This window comes from Calypte anna, chromosome 1, assembly GCF_003957555.1.
Source record: "Calypte anna isolate BGI_N300 chromosome 1, bCalAnn1_v1.p, whole genome shotgun sequence".
NCBI lineage: Eukaryota > Metazoa > Chordata > Aves > Apodiformes > Trochilidae > Calypte > Calypte anna.
Genome location: NC_044244.1, coordinates 105123743 through 105142960, shown reverse-complemented (window position 1 = coordinate 105142960; position 19218 = coordinate 105123743). Strand labels below are relative to the sequence as shown.

The window sequence follows — 19218 nt, the reverse complement described above, 5'->3', positions numbered from 1 at the left end:
GGCTAATACAAATTTGGAAATATAAGTGAGGTCTGGTAGAGTCAAAAAAACAGAATATGAAATGTACTTGTTTTACTTTAGTAAGTCTAGTAGCAGATGAATTAATTGATCCTCTGAATTGTCAATTGGCTTTTGCTGAAACTAAGGCTGCTATACTAATTGATACAAGACGATGAAGTGGAAACTGATATAAAGATGTTATGATGGTGGTATCAATTGGTAGCAAGCTTCTGGAGTGTTTGCTCTTAGAAGCTGAGTCATCTTCATTTTCCTGTTGTTATAATTTTCCATCAATGTATTTCTATGGAAATCAGTATTATATTTTGGATATTAAGTCCCAGACTCCAGTTTGTAGTTTATACACAATCATTTTTTTGAAGTAGTGAAAATACAAACTTTCACAGTTTTAATTAAGTTACTCTGGATATTTTTGCCATGTCAGGTACCTGACAACCTTCAGAGATGACTGAAGACTTATCTGTAATCTATTTACTACCCTCACAAGGCTTAGTAAGAGGATCTGAGTATCTGTTGGTTCTGTATGGTTTGCTTCTCAGCTACCAGTTGAAAGTAATAAATATATCGGATTAATCCCCTGTTTTGTTGAATAAAGAAGAGAAAGTTATCAAATGTTTACAACTTAGGAATTATAATTATCTGATAAAACACAGTATTGAAGAATGTGAGACCTTAGGTGAACGCTGCACTGCCCTACTACTGCAAACCAGAACCCCAAAAGAATAGCATTTTCTCATGGTTTTGTAGTCAGAGGCAGACTGCAAACTGGCATAAATGAGATCTAAGCCAAGCAAAGGATGTTACAAAGAGAAGCCACTGAAAATCACATTTTTTAATTAAGCTGTAAGCTCTACTCAAAATTACACAAACAAAATAGAAAATACATCCTCTCCCTAAGAGTTTCAAATTGTGCCATTGATTCCTCTAATATTAAAGCAAGGACAGAGTGCAAAAAAGCAATTTCTTTTGATGAATTACATGAGTAGGTTCCGATTCAGCTTTTATTATATCCTGTAGCATTTAACTCGGAGTGTCATTAGAAATATTAAAATTGCTATAAATCTTGCATATAAAAGCATGAAATCTCATTGCTGTATTAAACAGTTGTGTGGTTTCTGACTATTTAGAAAGTTCTGCTTCATTTCTGTTCATTAATTGCATTTGAGAACTGTGCAACTTTTGCCTATTCTGTTTCCCTGAACACAGCTCCCAGCAGAGATTTGCATCCCTGATTTACCTGACAGGCATCTAGAAGCAATGGCATAGAGCTGCTTTCAGAACAATGATTCATTTCACTGTCTTTGCACGCAGCAGGCAGTTGTGTTTTGAGACTCAAACCATATTAAGAGAGTTTTAGCTCTGGGATGGACTGTAGGTTCCTAACTCATTCCTCGCTTTGTTTCTTAAGGAAAACTTGGGTTTCTGATCAGGAAGAAACATCACCCATGTGTCTAGACTTAAGTTAATGAAAGGTTTTCTTCACTTCTCTGCTATCTTGAAGTTTAAGCCTATACCGCTTATAGCATCTTTTCTTTTAATTTGTTTGTTGGTTGTTTTTTGTTTTTTTTTTTTTGTGAAGGTAGAAGCACAGATGCCTGTTTTCAAAAGTGAGCTAGCAGTTCACCATATAAATGTTTTTATGAGAATGGAGATGTAGTCTCCTGATACCATTTCCAGAAGTAAGCTGTTGGTTCCTTTATTCAAGATCATATCATGTTAGTAGAGAAGCTAAGCATCTGATATATACCCAGTAAATGTGAGTGTTTCACAGAAGCAAATTGCCCTCTGTAAGAGGAATTGATCTCTCAAGATCATGTTTTAAAAAGTGTTCCATCTTTATGAATAAGAGACTGGGGTCGTATCAGAGTAGTGAAAAGACAGACTGGAAAAGAGATATTATATAATGAAATATATGTGTCCCCTCCTGCTATCATAATATATCAGCATAAAAAACTACAGGTGTTTCACTATTTAGAAACAAGATTTTCATATGTTTACCTGTCATAAAGATGGAAAGTCTCTTTCTATGTTTGTTGCATTTGTACTTATTTGATTTAAGCATGCTTCAAAATCCTGTTACATTTCCACTGAATTAAAGATGCACCAGATTTGTCTCACACCCCTGGTGATAACACCCCAGCATCTGAGAATAAATCCTTCAGATTCAGAGTTAGAATTTAGAATTAACAAGTAGGGGAGACAACATTGTGTTTTCTGGTTTTTAATGCAGCTTTCCTTATGTCATTGCTTTACAAAAAATTGAATTAAGCAAATAACAAAGTGCAGTAGAAAAGCTTGCAATTTAAGAATTATATGGCTGAAAAATAGAAAAAAAAATTACATCATTTATCATTAGTTTTTCTTGTATCTTTGAAGGATTTAATCTAATGTAGGTGTTCCCAAAAACAGATTACAAACATTGTCTGCACTTTGAAATCCAACGAGCACTTTTTTTTTTTTTTTTTTTTTGTAGATAAATGCTTCAGCTTTGGGGACAAAGAGAAGGTTATATGAAAGACAGATAGGTCTCATTTAAAGGAAAGTGAGTTTGCTGAGAAGCTTACGAGATACAGAAAAATTTAATTGCAGAAAAAGTTAGTTCTGGACATTGATTCTGCTGCAAGCAGAAGCATTCTCCTGCACAGGGAAACATTATGACTATACTGACTGATGCACAAAGTCCACCACATTAACTTTCTCCTGGTGCTAAAGTTCAGAACAAGAAAAAATAGGTTTAACTTAGAACAGTAAAAAATAGCCAGGACCAAAACCAATCACCTGTGACTCATGTGACGTAATTCAAGCACATAGATAAGACTTCTGTGTATCTTACACTACAGAATTTTCATTAGCTGCCTGTGCCTGGCTGATTTTTTCCTGAAAACCATGATTTAAAGCTACCAGAATGGTGCCATCAACACCTGTTATCACAGGCAGTGGCAGTGATCCCATTAGGATGATACACCTACCTCCTTGGCTTACTTGGGATCTTGGGTTTACTTCCTCAGGGATTCAAACTGAGTAGGGATTAGTGAAAAAATTCAGCAAAGTTCAGGACATTACAAGTTCAGTGATGGTGGGAGTCATTTAACTGCAAGTGTGAATGACAAAAAACCTTCTTTTGTTTGTATCTTCCTGGAAAAAAATCTGGGTACTGAGTAGCAGTGGCAGTATCTATCTCTCTAGACTAGGAAATGTACAAGTGAAGTGCAGAGAAAGCTGTGGTGGTCTGGGATGGTTAGTTACCTTCCCTCATTGAGGACCTTCTGAGGATTCCCACTCAGCACCAATTGCCATTTGTTGCCAATTTTTCACAGAGAAAGAGAACTTAAAAGGTCCTGGACTGGTGTAACGAGGACCATTCCAGTGAGGTTGGTGGATTTAGACTGTTGTACTTTAAGGTTCAGCCCCAAAGTATGAACAGAACAGACTCTTTTTAAGAAAATTTTTAGTGAATTCATATGCAATGCAAAATATCCGTGTCTTTAAGCACATATAATATTTATTTTATTCTCTCTTTCTCTCTCTTCAGTGTATCTTCTACATGCAGTACTAGACATATGTAAATCAATATATAAACTGTCACAAACATGTGCCTGGTTGTAAAATACAAAACATATTGAAGAGGATCTAGATAACAAAAAAAAAAAAAAAGTTGAAGAAATTGTTTTTTATCAAAGCAACAAAGCCACGTGTTCAAACACTATTTGGAAGTGATTCAGTGCTACAGTTGATTTGAAATGCAATATTTATTATGGCTTCAGAGTAGTTACTACTGATCACTAATGGGAAGGGTGTTTTTGTGTTCACACAGGCACGGTGGGATGGCCTGACAGGACGCATAACCTTCAACAAAACCGATGGCTTACGGAAGGATTTTGATTTGGACATTATTAGCCTCAAGGAAGAAGGAACAGAAAAGGTAACCAGATCTTTTGTAAAACAGTGACAAAAATCTAATTTGACAGAGACATAGGAAAGTCCATTCTCAACAGCCTCAATCTCCTGTCCATGGGGTAAACCCCACCTGTTCTGAAGATTATTTAAGTCAAAGTTAAAACAGAGCTACTAAGACAGTTTTAGTATTTTACAACGTGTACCCTGCATTCCAAGGTATGGGATAAGGATGTGGGAATGTGATCTGAATGGAAATAATTATTTTAAGTGCACATTATTCTCATCTCTTGCCAATGTAACTTGGTGTGGTAAATTCATATCCATAGGCAAAACCTAGACTTACCTTAAATGTTACTAGTTGTAGTAAATGTGATGTGAGGGAGAGAGGAAAGTTCTTGAGTCATAACTTCAATAAGAGTTGAGATGTTAAAAATCCTTCATGTTCTTGAGATTAGATCATTCTTTTCCCCTCATATCCCTAATTGATCCAAAACTGTGAGGCTACATGGGACCACTTGAGCTGTAACATCTTTGAAAAGAGATCTTTCTGCATGATAAAATTTTAGAAACTGGTTCTTCATTCCAACAAAAGGCAAATAAAATTCACATTCCCTCAGGACACTGGGGGAAGCACCGCAGGGTTTCCTCCACTACTGCCTACAAGGTGTCTGCTGGGAGTGTCCAAAAAACCCTGAGGGAGGTCATGTCATCTGGAGAAAGAGTTGTCCCTTGCTGTGTGTACAGTGGTTTGATTGACTCCGAATGATAACTGATGACGGGTTAATTGAGACTTTAAATGTAATTGCTCCCACAAAGCTCTCCAGACTGATTCTCTTTTAATTTTTAATGAAGCACTCTGTTTATTTTTCTCTGTACCAAGGCTGCTGGCGAGGTTTCTAATCATTTATATAAAGTGTGGAAGAAGGTTTGTACACACACAGGTGATGCAGAAAAACCTTTGGGATGGGTCTTCAGACTCATCCTCTGGGTTTTGACAGTGACTCTCATTTGCAGTTTAGAGACAACAATCTATCTGAGAGCATAAATTTTTTTCTGCTGGAATAAGTTTATTCCCAACTTGAGACACTCTTAATTCCAAGTAGTAGGAAGATCTAGCTTTTTCACCAAAGCTTTTTTTTTTTTTTAATTAGTATTACTTTTCTTGGGAGTTGTGCCTTTCTCCTCCTTGAGCAGAGGATCCTGGATGCAGCCAAAGCATCCTTTTCTCAGCTGTTATCCTTCCTGATTCAGCTACAATTCACCATGAGCTGTAAATGTACACCATTTCAAATACCTATTACCACAAGCAGCAAGGACTGCTTTAACATGCAGAGTGGTCTTTTTCTTTGCTTCTCACAAAACATGTCCTGTGCAGGCAGTGTACCAGCACTGTTGACTCAAAATTTTGACAGGTGTGTTATTAACTCCTTACAGATAATAATAAAGATGAATAAGTGAGTGCTGTCATTCACTAACACATGGGAACTGGAGCTAAGCTTGTTTATAAAAGAACTAAATTAACCCAGGAATCTCAGCCCTCTTTTAACATGAGGTGCCTCTGCCTGGTGGAAAAGGCACCTAAGTGGGAGTCAGACACCAGCTCCATGCACTGGTGCCCACTGGAAGTACAACCCACAGCTGCCATTCTCTAAGAAGATAGCAACTGCATTCACTCTATTTAAGGTGTTCTGGAGTAAAAAGACAAAAAATTCTTAAAACACTTAGAATTATACTTTGCATAGATTTCACACAGTTCTTATTATTTCCCACTGCTCCCACAAACACGGTTGAAAAGACTGGGTTTTTGTTGTTTCGAGAGGGATATTAATGCTGCAGAGTAAACTAGTGCAAAACATCCTCAGGCACTCTTCATGTTCTTATACAGCACATCTTTAATAACCTTGTTTTAATCTTCAGTGAATCAGGCTAAGGCACACAGGCCCCCATTTCCCTCATTACTGGTGAAGAGATCATCCTACCTGACATGCAGAATGCTATGGAACCTCATTTTTTATTCTTGGCATTTCGTACGATTCTGAATTGATTTAAACCAAATTACAATTGGTTCAGAGCACAGGCGTGCTGAGAAGGTCATATGACACCTCTCAAACTTGTCACTAAACTGCAATAAATCCCCCAGATTCACCATGGTGATGTACTACCCTAGCCTCATTCTTCCAGTGCCCCTCTGATCTCCTCCATCACTCTAATCAAGGTTGACCTGCAGTGTTATTCTTTTATCCAGACACAGAGAGGTCTCCTGGTGTATTTTGTATGCACTGTGACTGTGTTGCTCCATGTTCTTCATAGTTGTTCTCCTCTTCCCTGCTGCCAGCAGAAAAAAGCCTATCATGTCAGTAAAAATGATCAGAACAGCTTTTTCATTAACTCTGCCACCTTTGTGCAAATTCAAGGACACTGGTTATTTACTATATTCCTGGCACAGGCTGTCATAATATCCCACATTCTATTTTGTGTGTATTTTCCAGATCAGTTTCCCAACCTGATCTAGTTTTGGAAACAAAGGGAATGATTAATAAACACTTGATAAAACAAAACAAAATGAAACAAAACAAAACAAAAAGGAATTGCTATCCCCATTGGTCATGCTTTGGAAAAAAGTTTGTGAAAGCAATGGCACCCAGGGACACAAACCCAACATTTGTTCAATAGACAATTACACCCAATACACTCATCAGGCACAAGCTAATCTGCTAGGTTTGATACAAAGGCAACACCACTATCTTTGCTCCAGTTAACAACCAAAGAAAAAGAGTCTAGGCTGCATCTGAACTGACTGAGCATCTGACAGAAGATAGAGACCTTCAGTACACAGAAGAGGTCAGTGGGGTTTGTTTTGGGCTGTTTTAGCTGCTTCAGTGGCAGTTTCATCAGGGAGGATCTGAAAGCAGATCCTTCCTAGGTATAGCTGAGACATTCTGGCAGAGCAGCTCAGTGATGAAAATGGCTCTGTGGATGGCCAGTGTCAGTCCCTTAAACCATACCACTGGTGCTCTCCACAAATGTCCAATACAAACCTAATGAAAATGCAGATCCAGCCCTTTGCCTGGATTTTTCTCACACCAGCCCTCAGCCATGTAAATCCAAAGGCAAAAAAACCCCAACAAAACCAAACCCCCAAAACTAAAACAAAAACAAAACACCTGAAAAGGCTTTCTGACTACATTTATGTTAAGTAAATATTTGCCTGAATAAATCAACACGGTTATAATATCTGCCCTCACAAGGTCTAGATCCAAATCCATTGAAATCATGAAGATCTTTTCCTTGAGGCTTTGGATTGGGCATTATTTGTTGCAATTCTTCTCTATCTTTGGGGCTAGAAAGGAATTTGTCTTTGATCACTTATATTTACTGAGCAAATACTGATATGTTGGTGAAATAGTATCATTTTGCTAGCCTGTCATGTACAGTAGACAAGAAATGACAGAATAATCTTTGCTAAACCTGCTGAAGGCATAGTAGAAGCAAAAGGACAGTGCATCCATCCATCAGCTTCAACATATTTATTCAAGATTTTAATCTGCTGTATTGGAAGAGAGAGGTCTTGCCGTGTGTTTGAACTCTATCTTGTGCAAAAAAAAAAAAATCATGAAAGTAAACATTTGACATTTTTAGCTGGACACAAAATCAAGATGTTCCACTTTTGTAGCAAATTGGCTAATACATATCACTGTATTGACCTCCCTTATACTCTTACAGCTTACTCATTTCCACCTGCTTTTGAAAGGGCAGTGTGTTCCCTGTGTTTTCTAAACCAGCCATTTGGTGTTGTTGCCTTACACAGATCTACAGCCGTTTCCCTCCTCTAGCATTTCGTGCTGCTGGTATCTCTTTCTGTGTTGACCAGAACCAGTGCACCCTTCCCTGGCAGTGAACCTTTAAAGAAATGTTTCAGCTAGCATAGGCCAGGCAGCTGCTCACTGACTCTCTTCTGAACAGATTGGGGTTTGGAACTCATACAGTGGCCTTAACATGACGGACAGCAACAAGGACCGATCAACCAACATCACCGATTCCTTGGCCAACCGGACCCTTATCGTTACCACCATCCTGGTGAGTTTCTCTCTGTGAAGGTGACACCACCTGACAGGCTGTAGGTGGCCTCCACAGCCACCTTTGCTGTCTCCACCCTGCACTCCATTGCTGTTTTCCACCACACTAAACAATGTTTTGTTAAACTAGGCTGTTTTCAAGCAAGATTTTTGATTTAGACTCAGAATCAATGGTCACATTGATCTGTCCACAAGATTGATTCAAAAACATCCCACTGTCAATTAGAGACTCTCAGGATCCTCTGCTCCTAAAATTGTTCAATTTACTTCAACATTTCAGAGACAAACACTGCATACTTTTTTCCCCCAGAACTAACACATGCAAATACTCAGCTATATAGGCAGTACTTACACATCCTTCCTTTTTAACTAAAATGAGATGAAGAAGAATGAAAGAAACTAGCCAACAGTGGAGAGGCAAACTGAGCTATGTCCTTACTATGATAAGTGGAAAATATGCACCTGGGTATTCACCAGTTGTTCAGCCTCATAGTTTCTCCCTAGCCAGTAATGCCACTTTTTTTCAATTATTCGGCCTAATTCCTCAGGAGGAGGAAAGGAGATCAAAGGCTCCTTCCACATTCCTACTGCCACAATAAACTGCAGAAGCCTGCTTTCTCTGATCTTCTATCCAAAACCTTTTAACAAGAAAAGTAACAAGGTACCTCGAAATCTACCTATGCTATTCTCCGTTCTCTCATGTGAATGCCTGCTTAACTCACAGCTATTTTATACATTTGAAGACTCAGCTCTCACTGAGTATCTGGTCTTAGGTTCTCCTTTTTCTGTTATTTAGGCTTTTCTCACTTAAAAATTCCTTATTTTCCCATAGGGTGGGACAATGTAGAGTACTGATCTTGGATCTGATTTTGGAGCTGCTAAGCACTACTTTAATTAAAGCCCCTGGGAGCTATGAATGTTCTGTTCCACTGAAAATTAGGGCCCTTATGCTTATCATTGATTGATTCAGTCAATTTGTTAACACATCTAAAAAAGCTTTCAATTGACTTGGTAAATTACTGGTTTCCATCTAATTGCAATTAATTCATAAAATATTCACATAATTTAGAGAAACTGATATAATCTGAAACAAAAATTATTTCTCTCACTGTATGTCTATTGGTTTTTTCTACAGGAAGATCCTTATGTTATGTACAAGAAATCTGACAAGCCCTTATATGGAAATGACAGATTTGAAGGTTATTGTCTGGACTTACTGAAGGAGCTGTCAAATATTTTAGGCTTCATCTATGAGGTCAAACTAGTTTCTGATGGTAAATATGGAGCCCAGAATGACAAAGGAGAATGGAATGGGATGGTCAAAGAACTCATAGATCATGTAAGATTGAATCTTTCTCTCTTTATTTTCCTTTCACCTGTTGTATTTTATATGAAACCAGACTAAATGAAACATCTGGTTTAGGTTTTGGCTTGGTTTGTTTTTTATAAATTTATTTTTATAAATACTGGTCTGTATTTATTGCCATTTGTCAGAGAAGGAAGTCATGTCAGTTTGTCTGAACTGAGAACATACTGGTGTCGGGGGGAACCTCCATCTGTGGTGGGACAATGGGTCCTGCCCACTCCCTGGATACAGCCTGGCAAAGGCTGGGTTTCCAGCTCACTCGAAACCCTGTGAGCAGCCCTGTGGCAGCCTCTGAGCTGTGAATGTAGTCCCTGACCAGATGCACTGGCAGTCCTTACCCCATTGCACAGGACCAAGCCTCATGTCCCCAGTCATACCTCTCCTACTGCCATGAAAGTCACGAATAATCCCTCTGCCTCCAAAAAGAGGAGACAGACTTTCATGTGCCAACTAATATCCTAGCACTGTTAAATTCTGTCATGCACTTCAAATTTATAGTCAAATTTCATTTAATTTTAATGCCTGGGGGGAAAATTGGAGGAACAGTAGCATGTTTCTGAACATGGAAAAGAATAAGTATTTTCCCATTTGTGTTTTCAGAAAGCTGATCTGGCAGTTGCTCCTCTCACTATTACCTATGTAAGAGAGAAAGTAATCGATTTTTCCAAGCCCTTCATGACGCTGGGAATCAGTATCTTGTACCGGAAGCCCAATGGGACAAACCCTGGTGTTTTCTCCTTTTTAAACCCTCTTTCTCCCGATATTTGGATGTATGTTCTCCTAGCCTGCCTTGGAGTCAGTTGTGTCCTCTTTGTCATTGCAAGGTAAGTTGAAGACACAGTTTTATATACATCTACATTAATTGCCTCTTCTCCCATAGGTCCTCCCATGTCCTCTGTGAAGTCAACATAGTATAATGCTATCCTAAGGGTTTTATCCAGTCCTAAAACATAACGTTCTAGCAGGTCTTTTGGTATTTTCACATCTACACTTCTATCACTTTTTTATATTGCGATGTGATGAGATTTTACTTTCCTTAAGGGCTGAACAGAGGAGAGATATCTGATGAAATATGTCAGCTTTTTTTGTCAGTACATGTGACCTCAGTACACTTCATCTTGAAAAGCAGCTCGCCTTACTTGCATGTAGAACTTCTCTATTCCACTAACAGTGCATACAGTTAAAATGTAGGAAAGAGGATGTGAGCAGATTTTTGCTGAAGGATGTTAATTAGCTCCATCATTTCCCCTTCCAAATACAAGACGACGTGCCTGGGAACCTAAGAGGACAAGTGACAAGGTGATGTATACCCAAGGCTCTCTCCTAGCACTGTCCTGAGATGAACCCTGCCTGTCAGTTGCAGGGTCCCAGTGAAGTCCCTGTTCAAAACCAGCAGCAAATAAGTATATACACCCTGCTTTTCCAAATGAGGATATAGCTCATAATATTCTCAAAGGCAGCTGCAGCACAAAGTTTCTGGACCAGTGAAGTACAGTTACAAGTCCAGAGGGCCAGCAGAGCACTCTTGTACCCTGTGGCTGAAATTTACCTGAAAAATGCTAGACAGATGATACTATTTCACAAACGGGATACAAGATACTTACCATGGCCTCAGAGACTGTGAAACACAGTATTGGGTGTTACTTGCTCTTGAGTTGTGAATAAGAGCCAGTCAAGCATACCAGAAAAAGAGCTTAGAACTTTGTAGGAGGAAAGTGATCATTTGAAGCAATCTTTTCTAGATACTCCTTAATAAACACACCAAGCTGGCATACTTACTATCCTTCAAGCAATGGCCTTGAATTTCATTTCTGACTGTTTCATTTTACGTCATCTTGTCCTTAATTTTCCCTTTTCATAATTTAAAATGGAAATATTTTTAGTTGTTTGAGTTTTGGTTTGTTTTACTGAGGATCCCTAATTAATCTTTTCCCAAATTCTGTTATGGATTGGTATACATATACAGCAATGACAGATTCCACATTCAAAAGTACATGAGAAAACAGGTTGGGAAAATATTTATGCTATGAAATATAAGAAGCTAAGTGATGTATCATTGGAATTCCACATATTTCATCACAGCAAAGGTAATATTAAAATGCTGTGAATTTTATTGCAAATTATGGCATTCAACTGTAAAAAGTCAGAAATAATATATATATTCCAATATACACATCACTTGCTCAAATGCCATAAAATAATAGTAACTGTAATTACCAATTCTGATAATTTAACACGTTGTGCCTCACTTCCACTACTTTGTGAGGGAGGCCAAATGAAGCTCTTGCTGTTTTTTCACCAGTTCCCTGTTTTCTTTTAACCAAAAGACACAGCCCTGCAAAACCTTAAGTGACACAAACAGTTCTGCTGAGGGTGTCTGGCCTCAGACATACATTTCTCTGTGATCCACTGAACAACCTGTGTTCCAGGTGGACAACCTATGTGAATGCTTCCCTCATTTGCACGTTTCAACACTGCTATAAAAACATAGAAATTTGTGGCATTTCCCTTTTCCTTTAAAGTCCTGAGAATGTGAAGAAGGAGGAGAGAATTAGAGGAGGAGAGGTGATGGGTTAACTTATTAGTGTTGGCCTTAGGTAAAAACAAGAGTTCCTCTATCCCTGGCAGCTATGGGACTGTATACAATTAGTCATGAATTTCCACAAGCTCTTGCAGTGGCTCACTGTACCATAAATAATAACTCTTACTGTACTCAAATCATGATCTCATTGATGACTAATATTAAATCTGCTTGACTGTGACAGATTGACTTTTCTATTGTTGTGTGCCAAGACTAAAAACATCCCATAGTCTTCTCCACCTCTGAACAGGCAGAATGGAAAACAAAGCCTGAGTGAGTTATCCTCAGAACTTCTAATTTTTAAAATAGCTGCATCAAGTTTGCAGGAATAAATAAGCATCAGGGTCCTCTGCCTGCTTGTGGAGCTGCCCACATGCAGATACGTGGCCAGAAGCAAACCAGAGGGACGTCACAGTGCTCACAAATCATCAGCTGTGAAATTTGTTTGCTTTTCTCTCTGGACTGTTAAATATTGCTCCAAGTCACAGTGTAGCCTTTGGGTAAATCCATGGGTCCGCCCTAAGTAAATGTGTTGTGTTTTGTTTCCTAAATGTTTCTAAAGAGCAGTAGATCCAGGAGCAGTGTAACTAATGAAGCCTGATTTCCCTACAGATTTGTTGTCTCACGGTGGATTGTGATTGCCAGCTGAAGTTTGTTTGTCTGTGTGTTTGCTTTCCCTGCAGCTGAAGGATTTATAGGCGATTTTTCTCATGCGGATTAACGGATACATAATGAGCTGTGAGCTCATCCTGCAGCTTCTCTCCTAGCGGGGCTACTACTGCAATGTTTCACAACACTTGCAGGAGCATAATAACCTCTAAGGCCTCCACCTATTTGTCAAATATGACTAAAACTATCTAAAAGGCTTACTTGTCACTGAAGGCATAGACCCACACACATTCATAAGGCACAGCACAAAACCGGACTGTAACAACTTAAACATATCAAGGTTTCATATTCTTATAACCCACCTATCAGAAAAAGAGGAAAAGAACCCCCTAGTTCAGCCAAAGAGTTTGGCTGTACTGTAGTTTTCTGAATATCTAAAAGTTTTCTGATATAAATGGTTTTTTTTAACTTATGTTTAAAACTAAGAAGATCACAACTATATAGGCTGAAGTACACAAAACTGTGTTCATGTGCCATCTTAATTTACTTTAGACTTCGTACACTTTAATTTACTACAGGAAGTTAAGCCATTCTTAGAGACTATATCTATATCTGTTCATGTCTCCAGGCATGTCAAGCTTTCTGTAAGATTTGCCAAGTATTTCAGCAAATATGGGATAGACTGGTTTTAACCCCAAGAAGCATCCACTTTTTAACACTGCCACAGTAAATTGAATGGTTAATAGTATTTTGACATCAGTTCATGAAAGACAAATACTTGTGAGTAATAAAAACACAGGGGAAAATGGCCAAGAAAACTGAAGGCTTCAACAGTGAAATATAACAGCATTGTAAGCCAACCTCTTCCTAGAGCTCAGCACAGCAACAGACACACGAGAACAAAATTAGCTTTCATTTCAAGGTGAGAAATAGTCAGTCTAGTACCACAATAAAATATATCCTCATTGCTATAAAGATCTCTCCAGTCTGGCAGAAAGAGTTTTGCTGCCAGAATTTCATTGCCACTTTCTATGAAATGCTGTTTTACTCTTGGTGATGGAGAGAGACATTTGTGTCCAACCAACTGAATATGGTAGTTGTCTGAAATGATGCAAAACTCCAGGGTTAGGCTTCCCAGCCAGGTCAGGCAGAGTTATTTGTCTTTTCTCAACAATCTAGTACTTTGTGGGTGAACATTTAGCATGGCACCACGTCACCTGTATGGTAGTTTAGAACCCAGGACACCTGCAGATCCTAATTCTGGGTATCTTGTTAAAGATGTGTTTTCCTCAATGTGAACAGACTGAGCTGGGAACAATTCTGTTACTACATACCACTTGCTTCCATTATTCTGGCACAGTTTTGAAACATGTAACGTGGTTATTACTTTTCTTTTACCTGGTGTATGGAGAACTATTGTATCTTGAACCTGAAAGCTGCTTCTTTTGTTATGATGTTTAATACTATCATACTAGTAATGGTAACATTGCACAGCTAATGGCATCCTAAGCTACACTTTTAATTTGTAGGTGCATTACTATCAGAGCTGATTACTACTAGAGCTAAGCAAGACACTCACCTTGCAAATGTGCATGAATTCAATGCTTAATTATACTGTTAAAACAGTAATTAAAATGTGTTGCCATGACATTGACAACTAAAGCTATATTCATTAAGTTCATGAGGAACTCTGCAGCAGTGGGAAGCAACAGTGGGCAGGGTACCACGGAGAGAAAAGGTCCTTGAAGTAACTCCGAGCATTGTACAGAGCAGAAGGGGCATGGTTTGCAGTTGCAGGAAATGTGCATGGGGAATAGAGCAAAATTCTTCCATTAAAGGCAATCCTCTGTGTAACTGTCTCCCTGCAATGCCAACAACTTGGTTCTCTCAGGCCCTGCAATTGCTCCCGAATGCCTTCCAAGGATCAGCAGCCTTTTCCTCCACTGCCATGGCAGCCTCACGCAGGGAGAGCACGTTCAGCATCGAGCATCACATCTGCAGGCAGCAAACAATGGTTGCCTTTAGAGGGCTGCTGCTCCTTCTTTGTTTTCTAAACCCTTCCCCAAGGAGCAGCTACACGGCTTCCAGTTGTACCCCCACCCCTGCAAATGTCTGTCTGTCTGTCAGCAGTGCGGGCAGGCGGGGCGTGGGGCATTGCAGCAGCCCCAGCCTTGAGGGCTCTGACCCCGAGAGCGGGAGGAGCGAGGCAGTTTCCTGGGGCTAGATCCAGATTATGAAAATGGTTCCTGGCACTGCAGCACTGCTCCACATCTTGAGTGAGGCAGCTGTGAGACGTCCCGTGGACAGCCTTTCAGCAGAGGTTTTTCTTTTTCTTGTTTCCTTCATTAACCTCCTTCACTTTGTGCGTTGTTCAGCAGGTTTGCTGCCGCTGTGTGTACTCTGCTTGATGTTTACAGGTTGTTTCTGTTAACTGCCACAGGTTTACACCATATGAGTGGTATAACCCCCACCCGTGCAACCCAGACTCAGATGTGGTGGAAAACAATTTTACTTTACTAAATAGTTTCTGGTTTGGAGTTGGAGCTCTCATGCAGCAAGGTACACCGGTTACACTTCGTTATCGCACACGTCCCACAGTCTGCTCAAGGGCTTCTGTGCTGGTAAACTCCACCCTCTGTAAATACAGCATATACTGTAAAACCTGATCTCAGACAGAAAGCAATAGAAGAAAGGAAGAAAACGACGTGCCACTGCAACTGGGAGCAGACAGAGGAGGAAAAATGTGAAAGCCAGAATAGGGCTGCAGCAGGAGGAGGAAGGAAGGGAAGCACCTAAGTGAAAAGGAAGCAGACAGGGCCACATGGGAGTTTCTGGAGCTGGAAAGGAAAATAACTGCAAGAAGATTATGAAGTGTTTCATGCTGGAGTTTATTGGTATAAGAGAGTTTTGGCAACAGGAAAATGTTGGGCCCCATCCCAACAGAAACAGTAACAGCCTTAGCTACCCTAGAAAAATTGCTTTAACTGCCAAACAAAAAAAGGATGCTCTTTCTTCATAAAGGTTGTTAAGTTTGTTGGCACTTGTCAAGCGCTTTGTTTAAAACCCAAACTAAAACCAAACCTTTTTTTTATGGCTTTTCTGCAGGTATGAGTCCCATCATTCTGTAAATACACCCAACCCATTAAGTTAACCCAGTCACAAGTGCCTGTTTGCTGATGATTTTGGGAACAGCTGACACTTTACTCAGTTGACAAGGAAGGGAAGTGGAGCTTACTATATTTGGGAAGTCAAACAGATATGTGTACTAAACACATTTGTTTATGGTGTGTGTTCTAAGGTTTCCAATTAAATCACTATTCACCAAAGCTTGGGGCCACTGAAAAGAAGGAAAAGATTTTCTGACAAACATTTCAAGTTGAATCAAATCTGAAAAAACAACAAACCAACCAACCAAAAAAAAAAAAAAAAAAACCAAACCAGACCTAAAACCAACCCACCCCATGAATATAACTAAAAAGGTAATGCAGAGGAAACTCCAGAAGTACCTTCGTGTTAAATCCCTAAATACTTAAGTAAGGAATATAAAACCATCTCTGCATTTATCCACATACAGTTTATTCTTCCCTCTTTAACGGATATGAGTAGCAATTAAAATTATCTTGGAGCATTTTTTCCTAGATATGGTTGAGAGCAAAGTTGGTATTGTATCTAAGATGCACGTTGTTTTATTGGTGCACTATGTATCAACAGGATAAAGAGCTTCCTCATAGAAATTACATTGAAGGAGTTTGGATGAAGGAAGAGCTGCTCTGTTTTGCCTTTTTTTTTGTTTTGTTTTCTTTCCAATCTATCAATAAAGCACAGGCTGAGGTTTTACAGTATCAGGCAGGTGTGTGTACATAACTGTGATTGCCCTTTGTGTGAAAGTGCCCCAGGATTTTGTGTTTTGATGTACTGCCTTTTTTGGAGTTTACCATCATCCACAGCAAACTGTGGGATGCAGTGTCTGCTCGTTACCACTACCTTGGGTACATGACAGTCAGCCCCAACCAGACTCTGCTTGTCTTTCAAGAAGATTAAAAACAAAGAGAAAGAAAGAAAGACAGACAGACAGAAAGAAAGAAAAAACATTTGTAAGGCAACACAAATGTTTCCATGTGCAAACTTGTGGTGCGTGTGATTGTAAGTGCATCATCGTTAATGTGAAGAGTTTGAACATGATGTGAATGGTTGTGAAACTCTGCATCTAGCATTACAGTCTTTCTTGTTGGCAGCAGCTGCTTGTTATGCTTGATTGGAAGCCACTTGTTATTAAATTTTAAAATGTGATGATCAGACTTTCTCTTTTCTACAGAGCGTGAGCAAAGTCTGGATCAGGATTGGCTGTCATGTCTGCCATAAAAAGGCACTAGAGAGACTTCAGCAAGTATTGTCTCTGACCCTGAGTCTTGCTAGCAACACTTTTATTTAGATGTTTCTTCCCTTGTTTTTCCCCTGAAAGTCTCGGATGTGTTATGCATAATCTGAAAGCATCCAAACAGGGCACATTTCATCCAATCCATTCAGAGAAACTATCACTTTCAGAAAGGCAAGCTATCTATCAGAGCTCCAGTTCAACTAGGTGATGGGTCAGACCAGAACTATCTCATTATGGAGAGCACTTAGGAAGTAGTCAGTGAGCATGGAGCATATATTAATGCTTTTTGCTGGAATCAAGGCCCTCGAAAAGGTGAACATTGAAATAATCATGGGAGTGATCAAAAGAGAGACTGGGGCCCGCTTGGTTCAGCAGGGATCGGAGCGTGCTTAGCACCTCACAAAAAAAAAACAAAAACATATCTCACTGCATAATTAATAGATTCTGGCATCTTGAGCTTAATTGAACTGAATGCATTCTGCTGGTTTTTTGCAAACAACTTTTTGCTAGAGGAAATCACAGGAGATCCGGCATTTCGCCCCACAGATTCAGCACACAGAACTTCTCCGCCTACTCTCTTGTGCTGCCATAAGGCTGAAGTGGCAGATTTTATGGTTACTTGTTAAGATATCTGCAAGGTATCTGGCTATTATGCATTACTGTAGTGTACTTCAGGTCCAAGTGTAGAGATCATATTTGTATAGGTGCCTAAGCTTAAAAAAGTAATACCTTCAGGATGACCTAATTCAGCCTTCCTAGAAGCCAGTTTTTGCAGTTCAACCTCAACCTAGAAATGAACATGTACTTTTCCTAAGCTCAACAATACAAAAAAAAATAAAGAAATTTAGTTGTACTGAAAAAAAATTAATGTAAAAAGCAAGAAAGTACAACTGACCACAAACATAAATCCACAGAGAGCTACAGCTCTTGAAAGATGTACCTTTGAACTTCAAAATTTCAAGTGACATTTTTCTCCTTTAGACTGCTAGCTTAATTTGAAACCCATGCAGCACCAGGGCTGTAAAGGCAAAGAATCTACTCTTGCAGTTTGGCAGTTCTGTCAGTCTACTCAAACCCTTGGGCTATGCTTAGCTTTGACCTTTAAGAGACATGCCTATATGTTTACGAAGCTAAGTTGAATCTGTTTACTGGTTTCTTGGAAAGTTTTTGCCCTTTTGGTTTTTACCCCAAAAGTTAAATTCAGAGTTTTTGCAAAGTCTGAAAATGTTCTCTGCAATATATTTAAATGTCTTAGAGAAACCATTAAATAGATGGAGAGAGATAATATGTCAACACATTTTTTCAGTAATAGAAAAATATTTGTCATATCAAAAGCTTTTCATGCTGAGATTTCACAGCACTTACTTTCTTAAGTCCATCCTTCATCAACAAAATAATAATGCCTAACTTCAAAGTCAGTATTCAAGTGGCTAAGTGCTTTCCTGAACCACATCCTTGAATCCCACCAAATGAGTAAAGTTCAGTGAGGAAGCCTCTAGAAAAATAACAGCACAAAACTTGTATCACATTGCTTGGAAATACAAGTAGCTGTGTGGCTTAAAGACAGTTTGTTTGAGCTGTTTACATGCCATTTTAATGCACTTAAACACCTGCCCGTGCTGTTCTGTGTGGTCTCCTGACAGTGGCAGACCACTTCAATACTTGTGGGTGGTGACAGGCTGATCTGCTAAAACCTTTTCAGCATCAATGACTGTTAAACACTCTGTCCAAAACTTTTTGTTGCCCTGTAGACCAAAGGATACATCCATTTATCCTCTGTGTTTTCAAGTGTAAACCACACATTTGTAATAAGATGTGTTCTGGGTTTTGAGCTTGGTTTCACACAGCCAGTGTGTTCATTGGAACCGTATTGATTGCCCTGTTTCTGCTTTGGTACATCGATAGGATGCACGGGGCAGGTTTCTCTTGTAAAGTATTTCTGTCAGGTAGCTTGTAAGCAGAATAGCATTCTGCTAAAGATCTCTGATTAAAAGATTGATTACCGTATTCTGTCAGAAAGGGATTTAGGAAATGAAGAAAAACACTAGCATAGCTTTCTGGGGATGTGAAAGGTTAATAGCACAATGAACATTAGCTCAGAGATGCGCTGGGGCTTAGACCCAAGGATAATTCCATTTGTCATGTATCATGGCATACATCCCCTTCCTAGTGTGTTACCATTATAAATGTTAGCTATGCATCTGTGCGATTATTGTTTAAATCATTTTATCATACTACAGCTCATAAAAGCATTTTGTGCCTAAAACAGTCTGTGGTGTCAGTAAAAGCATCT

General features: G+C 39.2%; 1 protein-coding gene across 5 annotated transcripts in view; it reads left to right on the top strand.

The window, feature by feature from the left end:
* Window positions 1-19218, top strand: part of GRIK1 (glutamate ionotropic receptor kainate type subunit 1) — a 169661-nt gene that overhangs the window by 126719 nt on the left and 23724 nt on the right. For 4 of the 5 annotated variants that reach the window (XM_030464444.1, XM_030464467.1, XM_030464450.1 and 1 more), the window contains exons 8-12: window positions 3833-3940; window positions 7879-7992; window positions 9127-9330; window positions 9958-10181; window positions 14988-15106. In XM_030464444.1, coding sequence (XP_030320304.1) covers window positions 3833-3940; window positions 7879-7992; window positions 9127-9330; window positions 9958-10181; window positions 14988-15106 — 769 coding nt within the window. The remainder of the gene's footprint in view (window positions 1-3832; window positions 3941-7878; window positions 7993-9126; window positions 9331-9957; window positions 10182-14987; window positions 15107-19218) is intronic. The other variant, XR_003988511.1, reaches the window with a different exon arrangement.